Here is an 18143-nt window from a genome sequence, read left to right on the forward strand (position 1 = left end):
AAATGTGTAATTATAAAAGCATCACATGATCCTTTTTTTTTAAAAAGAAAGAAATGTATAAAATAAAAATTTAAATACCCAACATCCACATCTCCATCCCCCACTACTAAGGGTCAACTACTATTAAATGTTTTGTATGTATGCCTGAACATCAAAAATGTAGTTGATTTTCAAAGCCTTTTGCTACAAATGCAGCATTGTTGGGGAGTAAAAGGGCTACATTCCCATAAAGAGGAAGATTCACAGCTGAATGAATAAATAAACAAATAAATAAATCCAAGCTCCCACAGAATTAGCAAATTCTGGGAGCATAATTTAGGATAAGCAATAAGAAAAGATGTTCCTCTCATAGTTAAAGTCACTTTTATTAAAAGCAGAGATTTTTCTCAAGTAGTCCTGCTCTAGCACCAGGGAAAGAGACATTTGAACCCTGTCTTTAGCAAAACTTGTTGCTGCCAGATGGAAACAGTAAACTACTTAATGGGGAGAGTTTAAAGGTCCTCAGTGTTTTCAAAGTAAACATTAGTTAAATAATATTGACAAAGTGCTTTAGAACTCTGAGGCAGGCCAATGGGAATATTATGAACCATAGAGACTATTCAGGTCAAAAATTTAACTATATGCATGTTGGTGATGAAGACTTAATTACAGAAGACAATCGGGAAATGAGCACAGATAGAGGAAGTATTGATCGACATTGCCTAAAAAGAAATTATGTGGCAGAGGGGACAAGACAGAATGCTTCAGCTGAAACTCCCAGGAACATATCAGGGGAAGAACCTCCCCCATAACATCGCACAAACACCTAATTTATTTTAATTAATACAATGTAAAGCTTGTTGTCTCTGATCAGTTACATCACAACGTTATATTCAAAAGACTCCAGTCCGATATCCAAAAATCATTGAAAATCAATTTGAAATAGTCACCTCTTCCTAAGAATTAGCTCAGTTTACCTTTACCTTTCAAAGGTAAACTGAGCAAATCTTTTAAGGGTCCTTCAGTCCTGCAGCTCTATCCATTATACCAATCAGCACAATAAAATCCCATGTCTGGGAGCTGCCCAGGCAACAGGGGATTCCTCCTTATAACATGGCAATGAAGGACAAAAGGGTAGGAATATTTAATTTAAGAAAATTTAGTCAGTTACATGATAGTAAAAGCTAACATTTATTGGACACATCACACAATAACTCTATGATGTAGGTGCCATTTTAATCATCTCCTTTCTACAAATACTAAAGAAACTGAGGCCCAGAGAGTTTAAATAAGTTGTGGGACCAGAATTTAAACCCATGCTCTAATGCTAGTACCCATGTACATCATTGGTTTATCATATTGAAATTCTTTAATTTTTTAAAGTTAAAAAAATAGAAAATAACTCAGGCAAACTTAAAAAGTGAATTTGCTATAATGATATTAAGAGCTCAGAGAACCAACAGGAAACTGGACAACTGGGCTAGGAATAATCAAAAGTGGTGATGTAGCATGATTGGTCTGATGAAGATACTGACACATGGATTGCTTAGACCTCAGACATTTTCATTCTTGTGTCCCTATTATTAAGATCCAAAATCTAGCCACAGAGCATTAGATTATTCTAACTTAGGTCAAGATATGCCTGCCCCTTCATTAGAGGAGAGAAGTGCCATTGATTTAAGTAGATTTAATATAAAAGGCAAGGGTACTTCTTTAAAAGGAAACTGGAGTACAATAAGAACTGGGAAAGTTGATGCTGGGTTGCTAAAAAGCAATACATGTCTATTAGAATCCATGCTTAGGGCTACCCAATATCTACATCTCCTTCTTCTCAAATACTTTCTTCCAAAAATGTTCTTACCTAAAAAGATACAATTATCTTATATATAATCCAAAATAAATTCTGTCACTTTCCAACATTTCTTCAGCCACTTCACTGACCTCCAATTCCAGGATCTATGGGTAATGCTCATACTTCCTCTAGACTTATTGTGATTATACTTCAATATTAGGACCTCAACTTGTGGACTAAATTTCACCATCATAAACACAGTTTATGTACAGTTTTGGAAGAAAGGGACTATATTAATTAAAATATATAGGTATAAATCCATGACCAGGAAGAAAGAACCTACTTGTTAAGACCTATTTGCAAAACCCATATTTCTTTAGCTGGTATTGAGATCATATTTAGCATTTATGACTTCCTTACTCCACTCTCCATTTAATATACCCTTTTCTTTTTACCAGCACCTTAGCAGTTGGACTTCATTGTTCAGTGGTATACTCAAACTTTAATTCTTGCCTGATCTGAGCCTTCGGATGTACTGCCAGAGAAGAGTCGCATTAATTTACATTCTGGTGCCAACTTGTCAATCTAAATAACAAGTTTAGATTGTTTTCCTAGCATTATATTCATCTCATGCTATTCAGGCATTAAGTGATTTGCCAAAGTTCCCATACCCAGTAAGTGATAGAACCAAGGTTTAAATTCAGGTTCCTCTGATTCCAAAACTCACACTTGTGGTGCTAGTCTGGCTCCTTGAATGAATAAGAAAAGACTGAGATAAGAGGCAGGAAATAAGTGGAACAACATCAGGAGTCATAAGCCCACAATCAGCAAAGAACAGGCCTGTTGGATGGGCAGTAGAGAGATGGAAAGTAGATAAGACAATTGCCACAACAGGATAGGGGAAGGGAGGTGCAGACTGAGACAAACCCTTGCAAAATCGTACCTTGCAAAGTTAATAATTTGCAAGGAAATAAAACAAATAGGTGATAGGGGGGAGCAAAAATCAACTTAGACCTTGTGAGGGTGTTTCATCTCAGGTTCTGGGAAGTGTGGTATATCAAACAGAAAGAGTAACCCTTGTTTCTCCAACCCACAGAAAGGGACCATTATATCTGAACTGTTGTACTTTCCTTCTTCCTTGCTTTATTGTTCTCCATGATACTCATAACTATGCAAGACCTAATATATTTTACTTATTTAGTTTACTGTCAGTCTTTCCACACTTGGATTGTAATCTCCATGAATATTTTTGTTTTGTTTTGTTGGAACAGATCCTGGCACATGATAGGCCCTCCATTTATGTCTGTTGAATGAATGAATGAATGCATCAAGAAGGTTTGTGGGTCCCCCTCTTCTTCTGGGCCTTTAATTCCAAGTTCCAAGTTTCCAACTAACTTCTTGGAAATGTTGAAAAATGATGAAGCTTTCTGACTGCTTTTGCTAATTGCTTTCTATTTACCTGTGGGTGGCCTCCTGCTGTAGCAGGAAGTAACTGTACAAATACCAGTACTGCTGGCAATGCCCTTATTTCTACTATTTCTCCAGGAGACAAGTAATGTCCTAGCCAAGAGTAAAGGCTCCAGAGTGAGATGGCAGTAAGAATCCTGTCTCAACACTAAAAAAGCCATTTAAGTTTGGGAAAATTCCTTAAGCCCCCGAGCCTTTATTCCCTCATCTACAGTGTTTCCTTAGCTATATATATCTGTATGCATCTTCCTTCTCACATCTAGAATATACTGACTCCCTCTCCAAAGAAGATAAGCCAATGTTCTAACCAGTTACTACATTCAGTTCAAAATCCAGGATCTCTGGGTGATGTGCAGTCCTCTCCATGAGGTCCACATGTAGATCCTTTTGAACTAAAAGTTAAATTATAAGTCTCTCCCACGTCTCCAATAGACAATGGTGGAATATGGACAGAGTAAGCTGAATAAAAACTTCCATTATAAAAACGGAAGAATGAAAGATATACTGTGATCATTTGTTCATAGCAATGATGGAATCTTACTGATCAGGTCTGAAGACACTCTGCCCTGGTAGTGAGGGAGGTTCACTGATTAGATAGTGAATCTTCTCTCTGTGAGAAACTCCCTTGTCCATTGCTATCCATAGTAATATCTCAAGTGGGTTTGGGGGATATTTCCTTCCTTGGTGGATACACAATTTTCCACACCCCTCTTCCTGATGGTACAGGCTTGGGGACCAGGCTATACAGTCATAAACTCTTCTACAACAAGTTTGTGGTTTCTCTGTCAGTGCAATTGCCTCAAAACTCAATAAGCTTTCAGTCTATTTGCATTCATTCAGTCCCACATGACAGCAATAATATCCAACTTTTTTGCTAGACACGATTAAGTCTACCTTATTTCTTTGCTTCCTCACTCTCTGTCAACCTCTTTTCTTAATTGAGGCCATTTAAATCTGTTGGGTTGGGTGAGAAGGAAACAGCTATAATCTGATCTTTGCTGAAAGACTGAGTGTATCAGTTTAAATGAAGTCTTAATAAGCCTTTCAAAGACCTTTATCTACTTGAGTTAATTAGAACCTTTTCTATTTGAAGTTAATTTTTGTATATGGTATGATATAACGGTCCAACTTCATTCTTTTTCATGTTGATATCCAGCTGTCACAACATCATGTGTCAAACAGACTATAATTTCTCATTGAATGGTCTTGGGACCCTTGCCCAAAATCAACTCACCATAGATGTATGGGTTTATTTGTAGAATTAAATTCTATTCCATTGATCCACATGTTTATCAATACCAGTACCACACTGCTTTGATTACTATAGGTTGGCATAGGTTTATAAACCAGGAAGTGTAATTTCTACATCTTTGTTCTTTTTCAAGATTTTTTGGCTACTCAGTGTCCCTTGTACTTCCTTATGAATTTTAGGACCGGTTTTTCCATTTCTGCAAGAAAAGGTGGTTGGAATTTTGACTAGGATTACATTTAATCTGTGGATCCATATTGGGTGAGTAATGCCAGTTTAACAATATTAAGTCTTCTAATCCATGAACCCCGGATGACTTTCCATTAATTTATGTATTCTTTAATTTCTTTCAACAATATTGTATAGTTTCAATGTGCAAGTCTTGCATTTCTTTAGTTAAATTTATTCCTAAATATTTAAATCTTTATGATGCTATTGTAAATGAATTGTTTTCTTAATTTCCTTTAAGATTATTTATTGTTAGTATATAGATATAGACCTGATTTTTGTATGTTGCTTTATATCCTACAATATGGCTGAACTTCTTTATTAGTTTCAGTAGTATCCTATGGATTCTTAAGGGTTTTCATCTACAAATAGAAGTAATTTTTCCTCCTTTCCAATCTGTCAGATATTTATTTATTTTTCTTGCTTAATTGCTTTGGATATAAATGCCAGTAAAATATTGAATATAAGTGGTGATATTGGGCATCCTTGTCTTTTTCCTGATTTGGGGAGAAATGCTGCCAGTTTCTCACTATTGAGTATGGTATTGGCTTTGGGTTCTTAACAAATGTCCTTTATTATGTTGAGGAAGTTCCCTTTTATTCCTACCTGGTTGATTGCTTATATCATGAAGGTGTGTTTAATTTTTCAAACACTTTCTCTTCAATTATTGAAATGTTATTGTGCTTTTTTATTCATTCTGTTAATATATTGTATTATATTGATTGAGTTTTGTATGTTGAACCACCATTGCTTTCCTGGGATAAATCTCCCATGGGCATGGTGTATAATACTTTTTATATGTTGCCAGGTTCAGCCTACTAGTATTTTGTTGAGGATATTTACATCTATATCTATAAATGATATTGGTATTTGTTGTTTTGTGTGTGTGTGTGTGAAGTCTTTGTCTGGCCTTGGTATCAAGGTAATACTGGCCTAATAGAATAAGTTGGGAAGTGTTCTTTCTTCTTCTATATTTTTGCAAGAGTTTGAGAATAATTCATTTTAATTCTTTTATAAAAATTTGGTAGAATTTGACAGTGAAGCCACCTGGGCCTGAGCATTTTGGAATTTTCTGTATATATCTATTAGTCCATCTGCTATAGTATTTCATTTAAGGCTGAAGTTATTTTGTTGACTTTCTGTCTGGATGATCTATCCATTGATGTAAGTGGCATGTTAAAGTCTGTTACTATTATTGTGTTGCTGTCAATATCTCCCTTTAGGTCTGCTAATAACTGCCATATATTTGGTGCTCCTATGTTAGGTGTGTATATATTAATAACTTTCCAGAGTTTGGTAAAATTGATTCTGACAGGTTTTGCCAGTTTACTATTTTTGTGGAAGAATGGGCTTTTAAGGTTTTCTATTCTACCATTTTCTCTCTAACTGAAGAGACTTAATGAGACTTTTTAAAAAATTTTATTGGAGTATAGCTGATTTAAAATGTTGTGTTAGTTTCAGGTGTACAGCAAAGTAAATAAGTTACACATATACATATATCCACTCTTTTTTTTTTTTTTTTTTTTGCGCTACACGGGCCTCTCACTGTTGTGGCCTCTCCCATTGCGGAGCGCAGGCTCCAGACGCACAGGCTCAGCGGCCATGGCTCACGGGCCCAGCCGCTCCGCGGCATGTGGGATCCTCCCAGACCAGGGCATGAACCCATGTCCCCTGCATCGGCAGGCAGACGCTCAACCACTGCGTCACCAAGGAAGCCCCATATCCACTCTTTTTTAGATTCTTTTCCCATATAGGTCATTACAGAGTGTTGAGAAGAGTTCCCTGTGCTATACAGTAGGTCCTTACTAGTTATCTATTTTATATATAGTAATGTGTATATGTCAATCCCAATCTCCCAATTTATCCTTCCCCCCTCCCCCTAGTAATCATAAGTTTGTTTTCTACATCTGCGACTATTTCTGTTTTGTAAATAAGTTCATTTGTACCATTTTTTTAGATTCCACTTATAAATGACGTCATATGATATTTGTCTTTGTCTGACTTACTTCACTCAGTATGATGATCTCTAGACCCAAGGATGTTGCTGCAAATGGCATTATTTCATTCTTTTTTATGGCTGAGTAATATTCCATTGTATATATGTACCACATATTCTTTATCCATTCCTCTGTTGATGGACATTTAGGTTGCTTCCATGTCCTGGCTATTGTAAATAGTAACAAGCCTTTTTTCTTGAAGACTTTTTCAGGCCGAAGTCTTTCTATTTAGAGTCCAGAAGTATACTCTTGGCATTTTAAATGCTGCAGGACCACTCCTATGGACTGAATATGTCCCTCCAAATTTTATGTGCTGAAACCCTAATCCACAATGTGACAGTATATGGAGATAGAGCTTTTAGACTGTAATTAAGCTAAAAACGAAGCCATAAGGGTGGGGTCCTAATCTGATAACACTGAGGACCTTACAAGAAGAAGGAGAGAGAGCGATCTCTCTCCACACACACACACACACACACACACACACACACACACACACACACTGAGAAAGTCTATGTCAGGATAGAGTGAGAAGGTGGTTATCTATAAGGCAGGAGGCTAATACTTGTTAGAAATAATTCCTACTGCACCTTGATCTGGGACTCCTAGCCTCTAAAACTATGATAAGATACATTTCTGTCATGTAAGCCACCCAATTGATGACATTTTGTTATGGCAGCCCAAGCAGACTATGACATGTTTTCTTAGTGAGAAATAGGGTGCTGCTATAGCAAATACCTAAAAATGTGGAAGTGGCTTTGGAACTGGGTAATGGGTAGATGCTGGAAGAGTTTTACAGTGAAATCTAGAAATATGGACATTAAGGTGACTTTAGTGAGGCCTCAGCTGGAAATGAGCAACACATATAATGTATATGAGATTCATTGTTTGATTTTATGGAATTGGGTCACATGATTGTGGAAGCTGGCAAGTCCAAAATCTGCAGGGCATGCTAGCAGAGCAGAGATCCAGGGAAGAGTTGATATTGTAGTCTTGTATCTAAAGACAGTCCAGAGATGAAATTTTTCTTTCTGTTCCTACAATTCTGGGCTCTTTAGGGTGGCAGATCATGATCTCCAAAAGACAAACACTTCTCCCATGAAAACCAGCAAGAGTCCCATTGTACTATAAGCTATGGATGTTGTGTTGACACTTCAGGATTCTTTTGTTCAGGGAATAGCAAACAACAAAAGGAGTCACCATCTGTTGTGGCCATCCTTATAGACACAGAATGGACCCCCGCTCAAAATTTGTTTCAGACGTCAAGACTGGTAAACACACACACACACACACACACACACATACACATGTTAAAGTCTTATTACTTACATAGTAAGGATTTTTCAAAAGAGCTGGCTTCTTATGCTCGTCCAAAAATGACTTCAGAGATCAGGGAAATGAAACTGGCTTGGGGTTTTATGGTGCGTAGGGTATGGAGATTCTTTTGTACATGCTGTGTGATTTGAACCTCCCATCAGCACCAAAGGAGGGAACACCTTAGTTACTTATAAGCTTGCCCAGATGTGGTACACAAGGGGAATAGGGAGGGGTGAGGCTTAGAAGATGTTAGCAGTCAAGCATTAAAAAATGGATTCAGACTATTACACCATCTAAGGCAAAGGCAATTGACCCTCTCTATCAGGAGGAGGAAGAAATGTTACACAGTGGGAGCAAGCTGAATATGCTTGGCACCAGAGCAATCCAAATGGTGCCTTTTGATACTCTTTTGACCAGTTTTGATGGGAAATAGACATATGTAGCAACCTTGGCCAGAGAAGTGTTCAAGACTTGTCAGGGATGAGGGTCTCAGTCATGTCACGAAGTGAGGTACAGAGGCCAGCTGAGAAGAATAGGAATCTAGAACAGATAGTGGAGGACTCTGGAGGATCTGCTTTTTGGACTTATATGAAGAAGTAGATTTAAGCAGCATAAGAAATAGATTGTGTTGGACATGGAGATGTACCATACATATTCCTCTTCAGGGAAAGGACTTGTTTTTCCAGATTCTAGGTGTCCTGTCAGTAGAAAGTCTTCAGCTTTAGACCTTTATAGGATAGCCTCAGCTGTAGAGAGATGTCTGGCCCATATCCAATGACTGATTGAGGGAGTTGTGTGAAGCCTCATCCATTTCATTGCATCGGTCGCAAAGAAACTCCCTGTAAACATCCTGTATGATGAACTCTGTCTGCTTCCTGGAGAATATAACCAGCAACATCCCCACTAGTGCTACCAATTTCTGTATGACTTGGAATAAGGCTAGTGTTATGGACTGAATGTATTTGCTCCCCCCATTCATACATTGAAGCCCTCCCCCTCCCCCAGTGTGGCTATATATGGACTAAGGAAGTAATTAAGGTTAAATGACGTGACCAAAGTGGGGCCGTGATCTGATAAGATTAGTATCCTTATAAGAAGAGATACCTGAGAGCTCACTTGCTCTTTCCACACACATGTATGCATGGGAGGAAAAGCCATGAGAGGACATAGCACAAAGGCTTCAGCTAGGAAGAAAGATTTCAACAGAAATGGAATTTGCCATCACCTTGATCACAGACTTCTAGCCTCCAGAACAGTGACAAAATTAATTTCTTTTTTAAGCTAATCAGTTTGTAGTATTGTTATGGCAGCCTGATTAGTAAATAGACTCAGCAATAAGTCTAATTCTTAAAGAAGACAGAAAATTATTTCTGGTCACCTAATCATCTGGGATAAGAATTTTAGGTCAGTGGCCACCTCTTTTCCATGTGGGTATTTAGATATCAGGTCTTTTCCATCCTGTTTTTCTGCAAAGGCAGAATTTTTAACCTGGAGTCCAAAGAAACTTCAAGGATGTCTAAGGGCAAAATTCTGAGAATCTATAAATTTGTTTATGAAAAAAATTCATATTTAATTTTGCCAGCCTCCAACCAAAATTTAGCATTTTGTTCATTTATAACTGTGGGCCACAAACCACAGTAGTGGCAAATGTACCTGTGATTTTGTCACAAACAAAGTTCACATAATTTCAAAACAATTATACTTCCTATTACTTTGGAAAGAATGTATTTATTATACCAGTTATAAGATCTTATTAATTAATATGTTATGATGGAAGCATACATATTACTATATCAGTCATTTCAATTGTATTATTTTTATATTTCAATGTTACTGATGGCCTTTGTAATCCTAAAATTTTTGGCATTTAAACTATTCTGAAAAGAGGCACATACATTACACCAGACTGCCAAAAAGCTCTTCATCTGCTTGGTGGTCAAACTAGATCATAAGTAAGTCCACAATCCAGTTCAAAGGAGATGGAAAAAGAGTGAAGGAGGTACCCAACTATTGTAATGCCCTGACCAGTAAATGTCACACCACACCTACACTCATATTCCATTAATTAGAACTTAGTCTCATGGTCACACTTAGTTGTAAGGGAGGCTAGGAAATGCAATATATCAGGGAAGCCTTGTGGCTATGATTCTGTTATAATGGAGAAAGGAAAACAGAGCTGATGAAGTTCATACGATGTATGCCACTACTCTTTTGTACCCTGTCCCCCAACAAGTTTTCTCCCTTTTGTTCTAAGAGTTTACCCATAGATTTTTCTTGGTTTTTCTGAGTAGAGAGATTTGTTTCCTCCTTTACATTACATTTTTTATAATGTGTATTTCTTTTTCTTATCTTGCTGTATTCACTAGGACCTCCAGTATAAGTTTAATAGAAACAATGATAGAGAAAATACTTGTCTTTTTCCCAATTTAGTAAAAATTCTGCTGTGAACTTTTACTACTGAAATATTGGTATAGGTATTTTATGGTTAACATTTTTGAAATTAAGGAAGTTATCTTCTAGTCCTAGTTTGCTAGAATAAGCTGAGATTTATATGGTGAATAGTGGTAGTTCTTCATGATCTGGCTACAGGAATGAATGATTGAATGAGATTTAGTCTCTGCTTGAAAGACAGTGTCTTGGTAATTCCTGACTTACCCCTGGAGAAACTGATATTCCTCCAAGAACAACCTCTGATCCAATTCATTTGGGGAGGTTTAGGAAGGTGCCTGTATAACATTAACTCTGGCCTCTGGACGTAGGGTCTGTGCCAGAGAACATAAATCTGCAAACTGGGAGACCCACACTACAACCTTGGCTTTGACACTAGGCTCCTGGCTGATGTTGACCAACAAGAAAAACAATTAATATTTACAAGGCTTTTTATCAGATGTCTGACTCTGTGATGAGAACATTACATATTCTGTAGCAAGGAATGTTCACAAAATCCTGCTGACACGAATATTATTAGTGTTCCCATTTTACAGATGAGGAAAACAAGGTGCAAGGTTTAAGTACCTTGTCCAAGATCACAAAACAGTATAAGTAGCAGAGCCAGGATTGTATTGTAACTTCAGTGAAACCAAACTGCATGTTAGTGATGACTTTTCTGTGCTATAAATCACCTTCCCTTCCTGGGCTTCCAGTTTATTATCCATAAAACCAAAATGCAAACTATACCAGGAGTCAGCAAACCTCCATGCAAATTGTCTAATAAAACACTAGAAGGTTTGTGGGCTACATACTTTTCTAAACATATCTATTTAGTTCAATCTGGAAGCACAATATCTGCAAAAGCACTGATGCATTTATTATTATTTCCTTGTCACTGAAGAGTTTCGTCTTAGGGCTAGAACTTCAGACAGTACATCATTAACAGTCATTGTACTATTTATGTGTACTGAATTCTAATATTGGAGATTTGAATACGTATTGTCTGAGAGGAAGTCAAGTATGGTGGATGGGGGTAAAAGGGCATGAACAGACAAGGGAAAATTGCTGAAGGATCTGAGGATAGGGAGGTATCAAACTTCAGTGAAACTAACCAGGAGATTTATACTTGAGCAAGTGGGACTGAGGTACAACATTTGGAAAGGAGTCTGATTAGAATACAGAAAAGGAAGGGCCATGAGATATAATATGAACGAATCACTTTCCTTCTCCACTGCCAACTTATAGCTTATCAATAAGGAAACTTTTTAGGGGCAAGGTGGGCTTGTACAGGGAAGTTCATCTCTGTCTCTATTGCTTTTTTGTCCCATGCTTGTTAGGTCACAAAAGCGACATCCTTAGCAGTAGCTCTCAGTTGGTGACTCAGTCCTGTAGTGAAAACACCTTTTTACAACCCACCAATGGCAGTTCTGGCAAGAACACAGAGAACAATTTTGATGGGGTGGGAGGAAGGAGGTTGAGAAGTTCATACATAATCTACTGCATTTATGTTGCTTAATATTCATTGTACTTATTATGAAAATAATGGGTTAGGAGGACCTGACCTGCATTTCAACTATTCTCCAAGAGGGCAGAAGACAGAGCATTTGTCAGCCCAGTAAAATTCCTTGGAGCTAGCTAACTGGGAGCTAACTAACTGGGGTTCTGACAAAGAGGATTGCATTGACATGGGGCCTTCTTTTGCTTTGGGTAATGAGTCACTCATTGACTATCTGAACATAAGAGTGGCCTCTTTCACACCCAATGCAGTTCGGCTAGGGTCCAGTCTCCACCCCTGTACAAAGGAAAGCACATTCAAGCCCACATCGATCACATCAGGCTATACTATTTATTTATTTCTCATTGCAATAAGCACATGCAATTAGCCAACAACCTCTTTCCCAACTACACTTCTGTTGGGTCCACAATTTTCCCTAGAAAGAGAATACTCCTGGTGTTTTTCTCCAATATCAACAACAAGAAGGATCTATCAAACTGGATGATAGGATGAAGAAGAGTTATTTCAGGCTGATTCAGAAATCTGACTTCAGGGACAGCTTCAGTTCCCTTTTCACCAATATGCAGCACAGCCTTGTGGGCAGCCTGTGGAGGGGGGGGAGAATAAATATTGCTGATCCCCTGAAGAAACAGGAAACATCTTTGGAACAGTTTAGAAGCAGGAAAGAAGAAGGAAGGATGGGGCCACCCCTTTCCTGTATTGTGTTGATGGTGCTTGAATATGAAGGACACTTGTCTAAGTGTAGTTAATGACTCTCTGGTGATTTTAGAGCTAGATGTCAAGGAACCACCACTCTTTCCATGGCTTTCTGCCTCTAGAAGTCACTTATTAAGATTTCCCCTGCCCCCGCCACCTCCTCAAGAACTGTATCGCATCAGAGTCAATTCTTATGATTAAGTTCTTCTATCAGAATCATTTAGGACATGAAGGTCAAGGATGGAAGTAACTGTTACAATGACTTGTTTGGGGGTAATGAGAATGGCCCTGGAGTAAACCTGGCTTAGGAAAAGTCATTCTGCCTCTACAGGCTTCAGAATTATCACTGATAAAATGAGAGAGTTGAATTAACTGACTCTCAATGGCTCTTACATCTAAAGGATATTAAAGGACTCTAATCTACCAACTTACATTGGAAAGTTTAAGACCATTGTCCTTTGTGAGTCCAGAAAAATCAGCAGTGTCAGCAAAGGCATCCTGGATGCCCATCTTCAAAAGGATGGCTCCAAGGTCATATGTGGCAGAAATGGAAAACTTTGGAACAAACAAGTTAATCCACCTGTGGAGAAAGGGGAAGGGAACATATGGCTATCAGTACACCAAGCTCATGTTTCCCTCCCTCTCTGTCTCCATGTTATTGTATTGGGCGCTGCTCCTCCCCTAGGTATTGACAACCACTACTATGCAGGCCAACACGTGGCACCAAAACCTCAGAAGTTATCCTGGAAGGAATGCTCTCTGGTTCAGCCCATTTGGGACTGCAACAATGGAAGTTGGAAGATGTGACCCACTTATAATCTCTGGGGGTGTTCATGAAGGTTGGGAAGCCAGTGGCATGAATGTCAATGGGTAGTACCAGGGGGAATTTCATCGTTTTCCATCTAGCACTTCCAGCTCAGTATGAAATATCTATCAATATCCTACCCATCCCCCAAGCTCCACTTGGACTCTGGGGAAGGCACCAATTTACTAGCTGGCTGACTTTGGATAGTTCATTTTATTTTTCTAGTCCTGATTTCTTCATTTGAAAAATGCCTATAATACTATCTCCTTTGCAGGTTTGTTGATGTGCTTAGGTGAAATAAAGTATGTAAAGTGCCCAACAAAGGGATTGGCAAAGAGTATGTCCTCACTATATTGTAGTGATCAACACACACCTCCTAAGTGGTTCAGAGTGAGTCTCCTGCCTCTGGGTTTCTGCTGAATTCGGTCTCTGTGCCATTATGCCCACCCTCCACTTCTCACATCATCTAAGATGTTTACCCCTTCCGCAGTAAGCGGTTCCACTTCTTCAGTGTTTTAGATGACATGGCCCCTTCCACCCACTCAATCTGGCCCTCCTTGGGAAGGACAAAGAGTGCCAGAGCATTCTTGCTGTAGTCCATTTGCAGCACTGTGCAGTTCAGCTCTGTATCCACCAGGTGATAGTATTGTTCAATCTGGTGCATCATGGGCACTTGCACTGTTGTGGTCTTGTCCACTAAGAAACTGGAACCCTCTTCTGTCTTGGATGGATCAAAAGGATTTGCCCACTGGGCTTAAAATACAAAGAGAAGAGAGTTGTTTGTTTAAAACCAGTATTTGTGCCAATATGAACTTCTCTATCAGTCATCTAATCTAGTAATTAATACCACCACAGAGGTAGGTACCTTCTGTCAACCAGTTTTACAAATGAGTAACTGAGGATCAGGGAGAGAATGTGACTTTACATGTTCTCCCAGGTAGCTGGTGGCAGAGCGAGGAGTCACACCCAGGGTTGTTAGACTCCATGTTCAACAGATGTTCCATCTGTGTTCAGAACCACTATACTTACACTAAACCCATCAGAGCCACAGTTTCCTCTTCCGTAAAAAGGCATAAGCACATCCAACACACAGGGTGAAATGAGACAACAGATCTGTTCTGCCGTTTTATCCGTCTACAAGTGTGTGATTTGTGGCCAAGAATCGTTCACTCCTCCACCAAACATGGCTGACATGTGCTGTAGAACCAGCAGAAATCATTTGGGCACAGCACCTTCAGGAAAGAGTCACATGATTCTTGTTGTTACAAGCACCAGCTTTAGAATCAGACAAACCTGGGTGGGAATACCAGCTCTGAAACTTATTAACTGTGTGAACCTGGGCACTTGTGAAGATTAGATGAGACAAAATGTGTGTAAACCACACATGTAGCATGGTGCTTAGTATATAGTGGGTACATAGTACATGATAGCGACATGATAGTCTTTATGTAACATGCCCAAGAATGAACAGCAAGTGAGGGTCACTTTAAGGTTTAAAACTAATTCTGTTTACCTGCCAAGTGCAAGCTTGTCTCACCTCACCAAATCTTTTGGAAACCATGATTCTGTAGCTAGATGTGAGGAAGGTGTTCATACCATTGTAACTAACCTCTCTGAAAGTTCCCTCTCCCTAGAAATTTCCTGGGCTCATCCACGAGCTGTGTATCCCTCCTGGAAGATCCAAAACTACACACAGCTATGTCCAGTGAAGCAGGTCACTGTAGTATAAGGGACACCTACTGATGCCAGTGAGAAGACACCACGAACTTCCCCAAGTGCCCCATGAAATTATTGGAACACTGAACGAGAAATGGACATCTTAGAACCTTACCTTTAAAGAAAATATAGTTCACCAGAACCATAATGGTGTTTGGTTTGAGGTCTTGGATGAGGCCCACAATTTTCCCTTTGGTTTTCCTCTCCACGTGACTATTGATCTCCTGCTGGGCTGCAGAAACATTGGAGAAGTTTGTAGAAAAGACTTCAGTCTCATAGAGGTTGTTGACATCATCCAAGAACTTTGCCAGTGGTTTCAGCTGCTTCCCAATGAAAAGGGCATTTCCCATCTGTAATTCCAGCTCCTTCTTTGGAAAATTCAGTGAACAGATCAGGTACTGGAAGCCCTGCTGGATCTCTGCCATTGTGGTGTCTGTAAGGTTGAACCCCAAGCTTTCCAGGATTTGAGTTTGGGTGCTGGAGCAGGCCCCAGTGGAGAGCATGGCCAAAGCTGCAGAGATGCTCACAGGGGAAAAGAAGATGTTCTGATCTGGAGTCTCCACGGTGAACCTCCGGTACAGGTTGAATGCAAAGTCAGCATTGATAGATGACATCTTATAGAGAGTGGCATTTTGTTGGGGGGAAAGGCAGGAGGTTATTTTGCCTTCACAGCTGTTAGGTGGTGCACAATGAAGCCCAAGTACCAAGAAAACCAGATAGAAGAACAGTGGCATTTTGGAAGGAGGGTAATCTATAAGAGATGAGGTGAGAAAACCATTGGGGATCTTAGCTGGATGAAAACTCTGAACCAGAAACACGTAATATTCACCCATTGTGATTAGTAAAACTGTAGAAAATATTTACTGGTGTGCTCACTAGGGCCTGTGGGGAGGCCTTTCTCACCTGAAAAACTGATGCCACATCTAATAGGAGCAGGAAATAGGTGGCCTCCTGAGGCCACAGAAATAATGGCAAGGACTGTCATTCAGATGTAATAGTGACATATGAAAACTCTGGGAATAAATCAAATTTATGGAAATTGAATTACTTTTTATTTGAACCAGAGGCAACCTTTTGGAGAAGGAAGACTCTTTAGATAAAATTAGCAATCTCTCTGCTTACGTTATTTTTTATAGATAAGAATTTAAATTTTTTTTAATTTGGTGTTTTTCTTAAGGTAAAATCTATGAGAGATAAGAGAATACCTGTACTTTTCTTTGGATAAAAGACAAAGGAGAATAATTTTCACAAGATATGTTTAATTGGAATGGAAGGGTGGTAGTTTATGGAGCCATGTATAAGGTCATGACCTGAAATTAATGCATTCATGCAACATATGGAAGTCACAGGAATATTTCTAAACAACAGGAAGATTAAAGTATAGTTTTTGCATTTCAGATCTTTCACCATCAGTATCATCTAAAGAGTCATATTTAAGTTGTAAGACATCTTATCACTATTATTCTTAAACTCATTCAGGTTTCTTTTAATTATTAGAGCAGAAGCCAGAAAATATGATGTAAGATTCTCCGAGCCTGGATGAGTATGAGGCAGCAGAGAAAGGGAGTCAGCTGTGGAATCCAGTGACCATGGATATGAGTGATAGGAAGGAAGAGATAGCCCTCCATTCTCTTCCTGAGTGATCTCATCCACTTCCAGGAACTAAACTGCCATTGCACAAAACTACATACTGTATTGCAGAGTGTACTGTGTTCCCAGCCATTTGTCCAGCTGCCTACTGCATATAGCCACCAGAATGTTCCACACATACCTCAGTTTCAATTTGGAAATCTCAGTTTCCTAAAGTAAACGCATCATATTTTTCACCCTCAAGGCTGCTCCTTCATCTTCATTCCACCTCACTGTCTATTGAGGCTCCCATGCCAGAAACCTGGGAGTCATCCTAGGGGCTTCTTCATTCTCATTTCCCACATCTAATGAGTCATGATGCCTTCTGAGTACTACCTTCTAAATACCTCTCAAAACTGTTCCTTTCTCTCCCTTTCTACTGTCACTGCCTCAGTTCATGGACTGAACTACTTCACCAGCTCCTAGCAGGTCACACGACCTTCAGTCTCTCCCACTCCAATCCCCCTGCTTCTACCCTTCTATCCAATCTCCACATTGTCACCAAATTCCTTTTTCTGAAAAAGTCACAGAGGCTGGTAGGAGGTCAATTATCAGATGATCACACTTAGACCTTGGCCTCTAGAGTTAATAATTTGGAGCTCATGGTTATTTGGGATTCTGACTTGTTGATAGAGATGCTCAAGGTTCCAAAAGAGAAAAAATGTACTTACAGCACATGCCCAAGAAGCCACTTGCATCTCTCAGAAAGCAAAATCTTTCCATTTTTATAACATGCCCTGTATTGCAAAAGTAGAGTGTTCTTAGCTACTCATTAACCCCAGGCATTAGCCCTGGGGTGATAGTTTCAAAGCTGGTGTACAAAACCAAGGCCAAAAAGAACAAAGTGAAAAATGATAAGGATAGAACTTTGAATGATTGCTTTGCTGCCACATCCTTCATCTATAACAAGAGAGGAAGAAGATTGTCAGAGCAGGCAGGGCCCATGTTCATGCTAGGAAATGTGTCTTTTCACCAGGCAGGATGAGAACCAAGGGCAAACATGCCAAAAGGCAGCAGGGCAAAGATTATTTTCTCCATCACAGCCAAACAGTGCTGGGATAAGCAGCCTTTTGAGAGAAAAATATACATAGGCAGAGGCTGGGTGTATCTCTTTTAATGGGTGCTGTAGAAATTACTTATGCATTGGCTTGTAGGAGATGATGTCAAAGGTAGCTTCCAATGCTAGACTTCTGATGCTATACACATCTATGTCTGCTCAGGGGGAAAGCAGTCCTGTCCTCTGGTCACTAAAATCATCTGTGCCATTGCCTGTGTCACAGGACCCCAAAAGAGAACACAGAAGGAGCCAAGGAGTGTGGAAT

At 39.2% G+C, this 18143-nt stretch overlaps 1 protein-coding gene across 1 annotated transcript; it reads right to left on the reverse strand.

Moving 5' to 3' along the window:
- Window positions 1-12291: 12291 nt before the first annotated feature.
- Window positions 12292-17544, reverse strand: SERPINA7 (serpin family A member 7; the record flags this gene model as incomplete). The annotated part of the gene is made up of 5 exons (XM_082865384.1): window positions 12292-12559; window positions 13104-13251; window positions 13956-14229; window positions 15308-15943; window positions 17493-17544. 5 exons carry the CDS (start codon window positions 17542-17544, stop codon window positions 12362-12364), a joined length of 1308 nt encoding a protein of 435 aa, XP_082721510.1. The 3' UTR covers window positions 12292-12361.
- Window positions 17545-18143: the final 599 nt, after the last annotated feature.

The sequence above is a fragment of the Leucopleurus acutus genome, assembly GCF_964270905.1.
Source record: "Leucopleurus acutus genome assembly, chromosome: X".
NCBI lineage: Eukaryota > Metazoa > Chordata > Mammalia > Artiodactyla > Delphinidae > Leucopleurus > Leucopleurus acutus.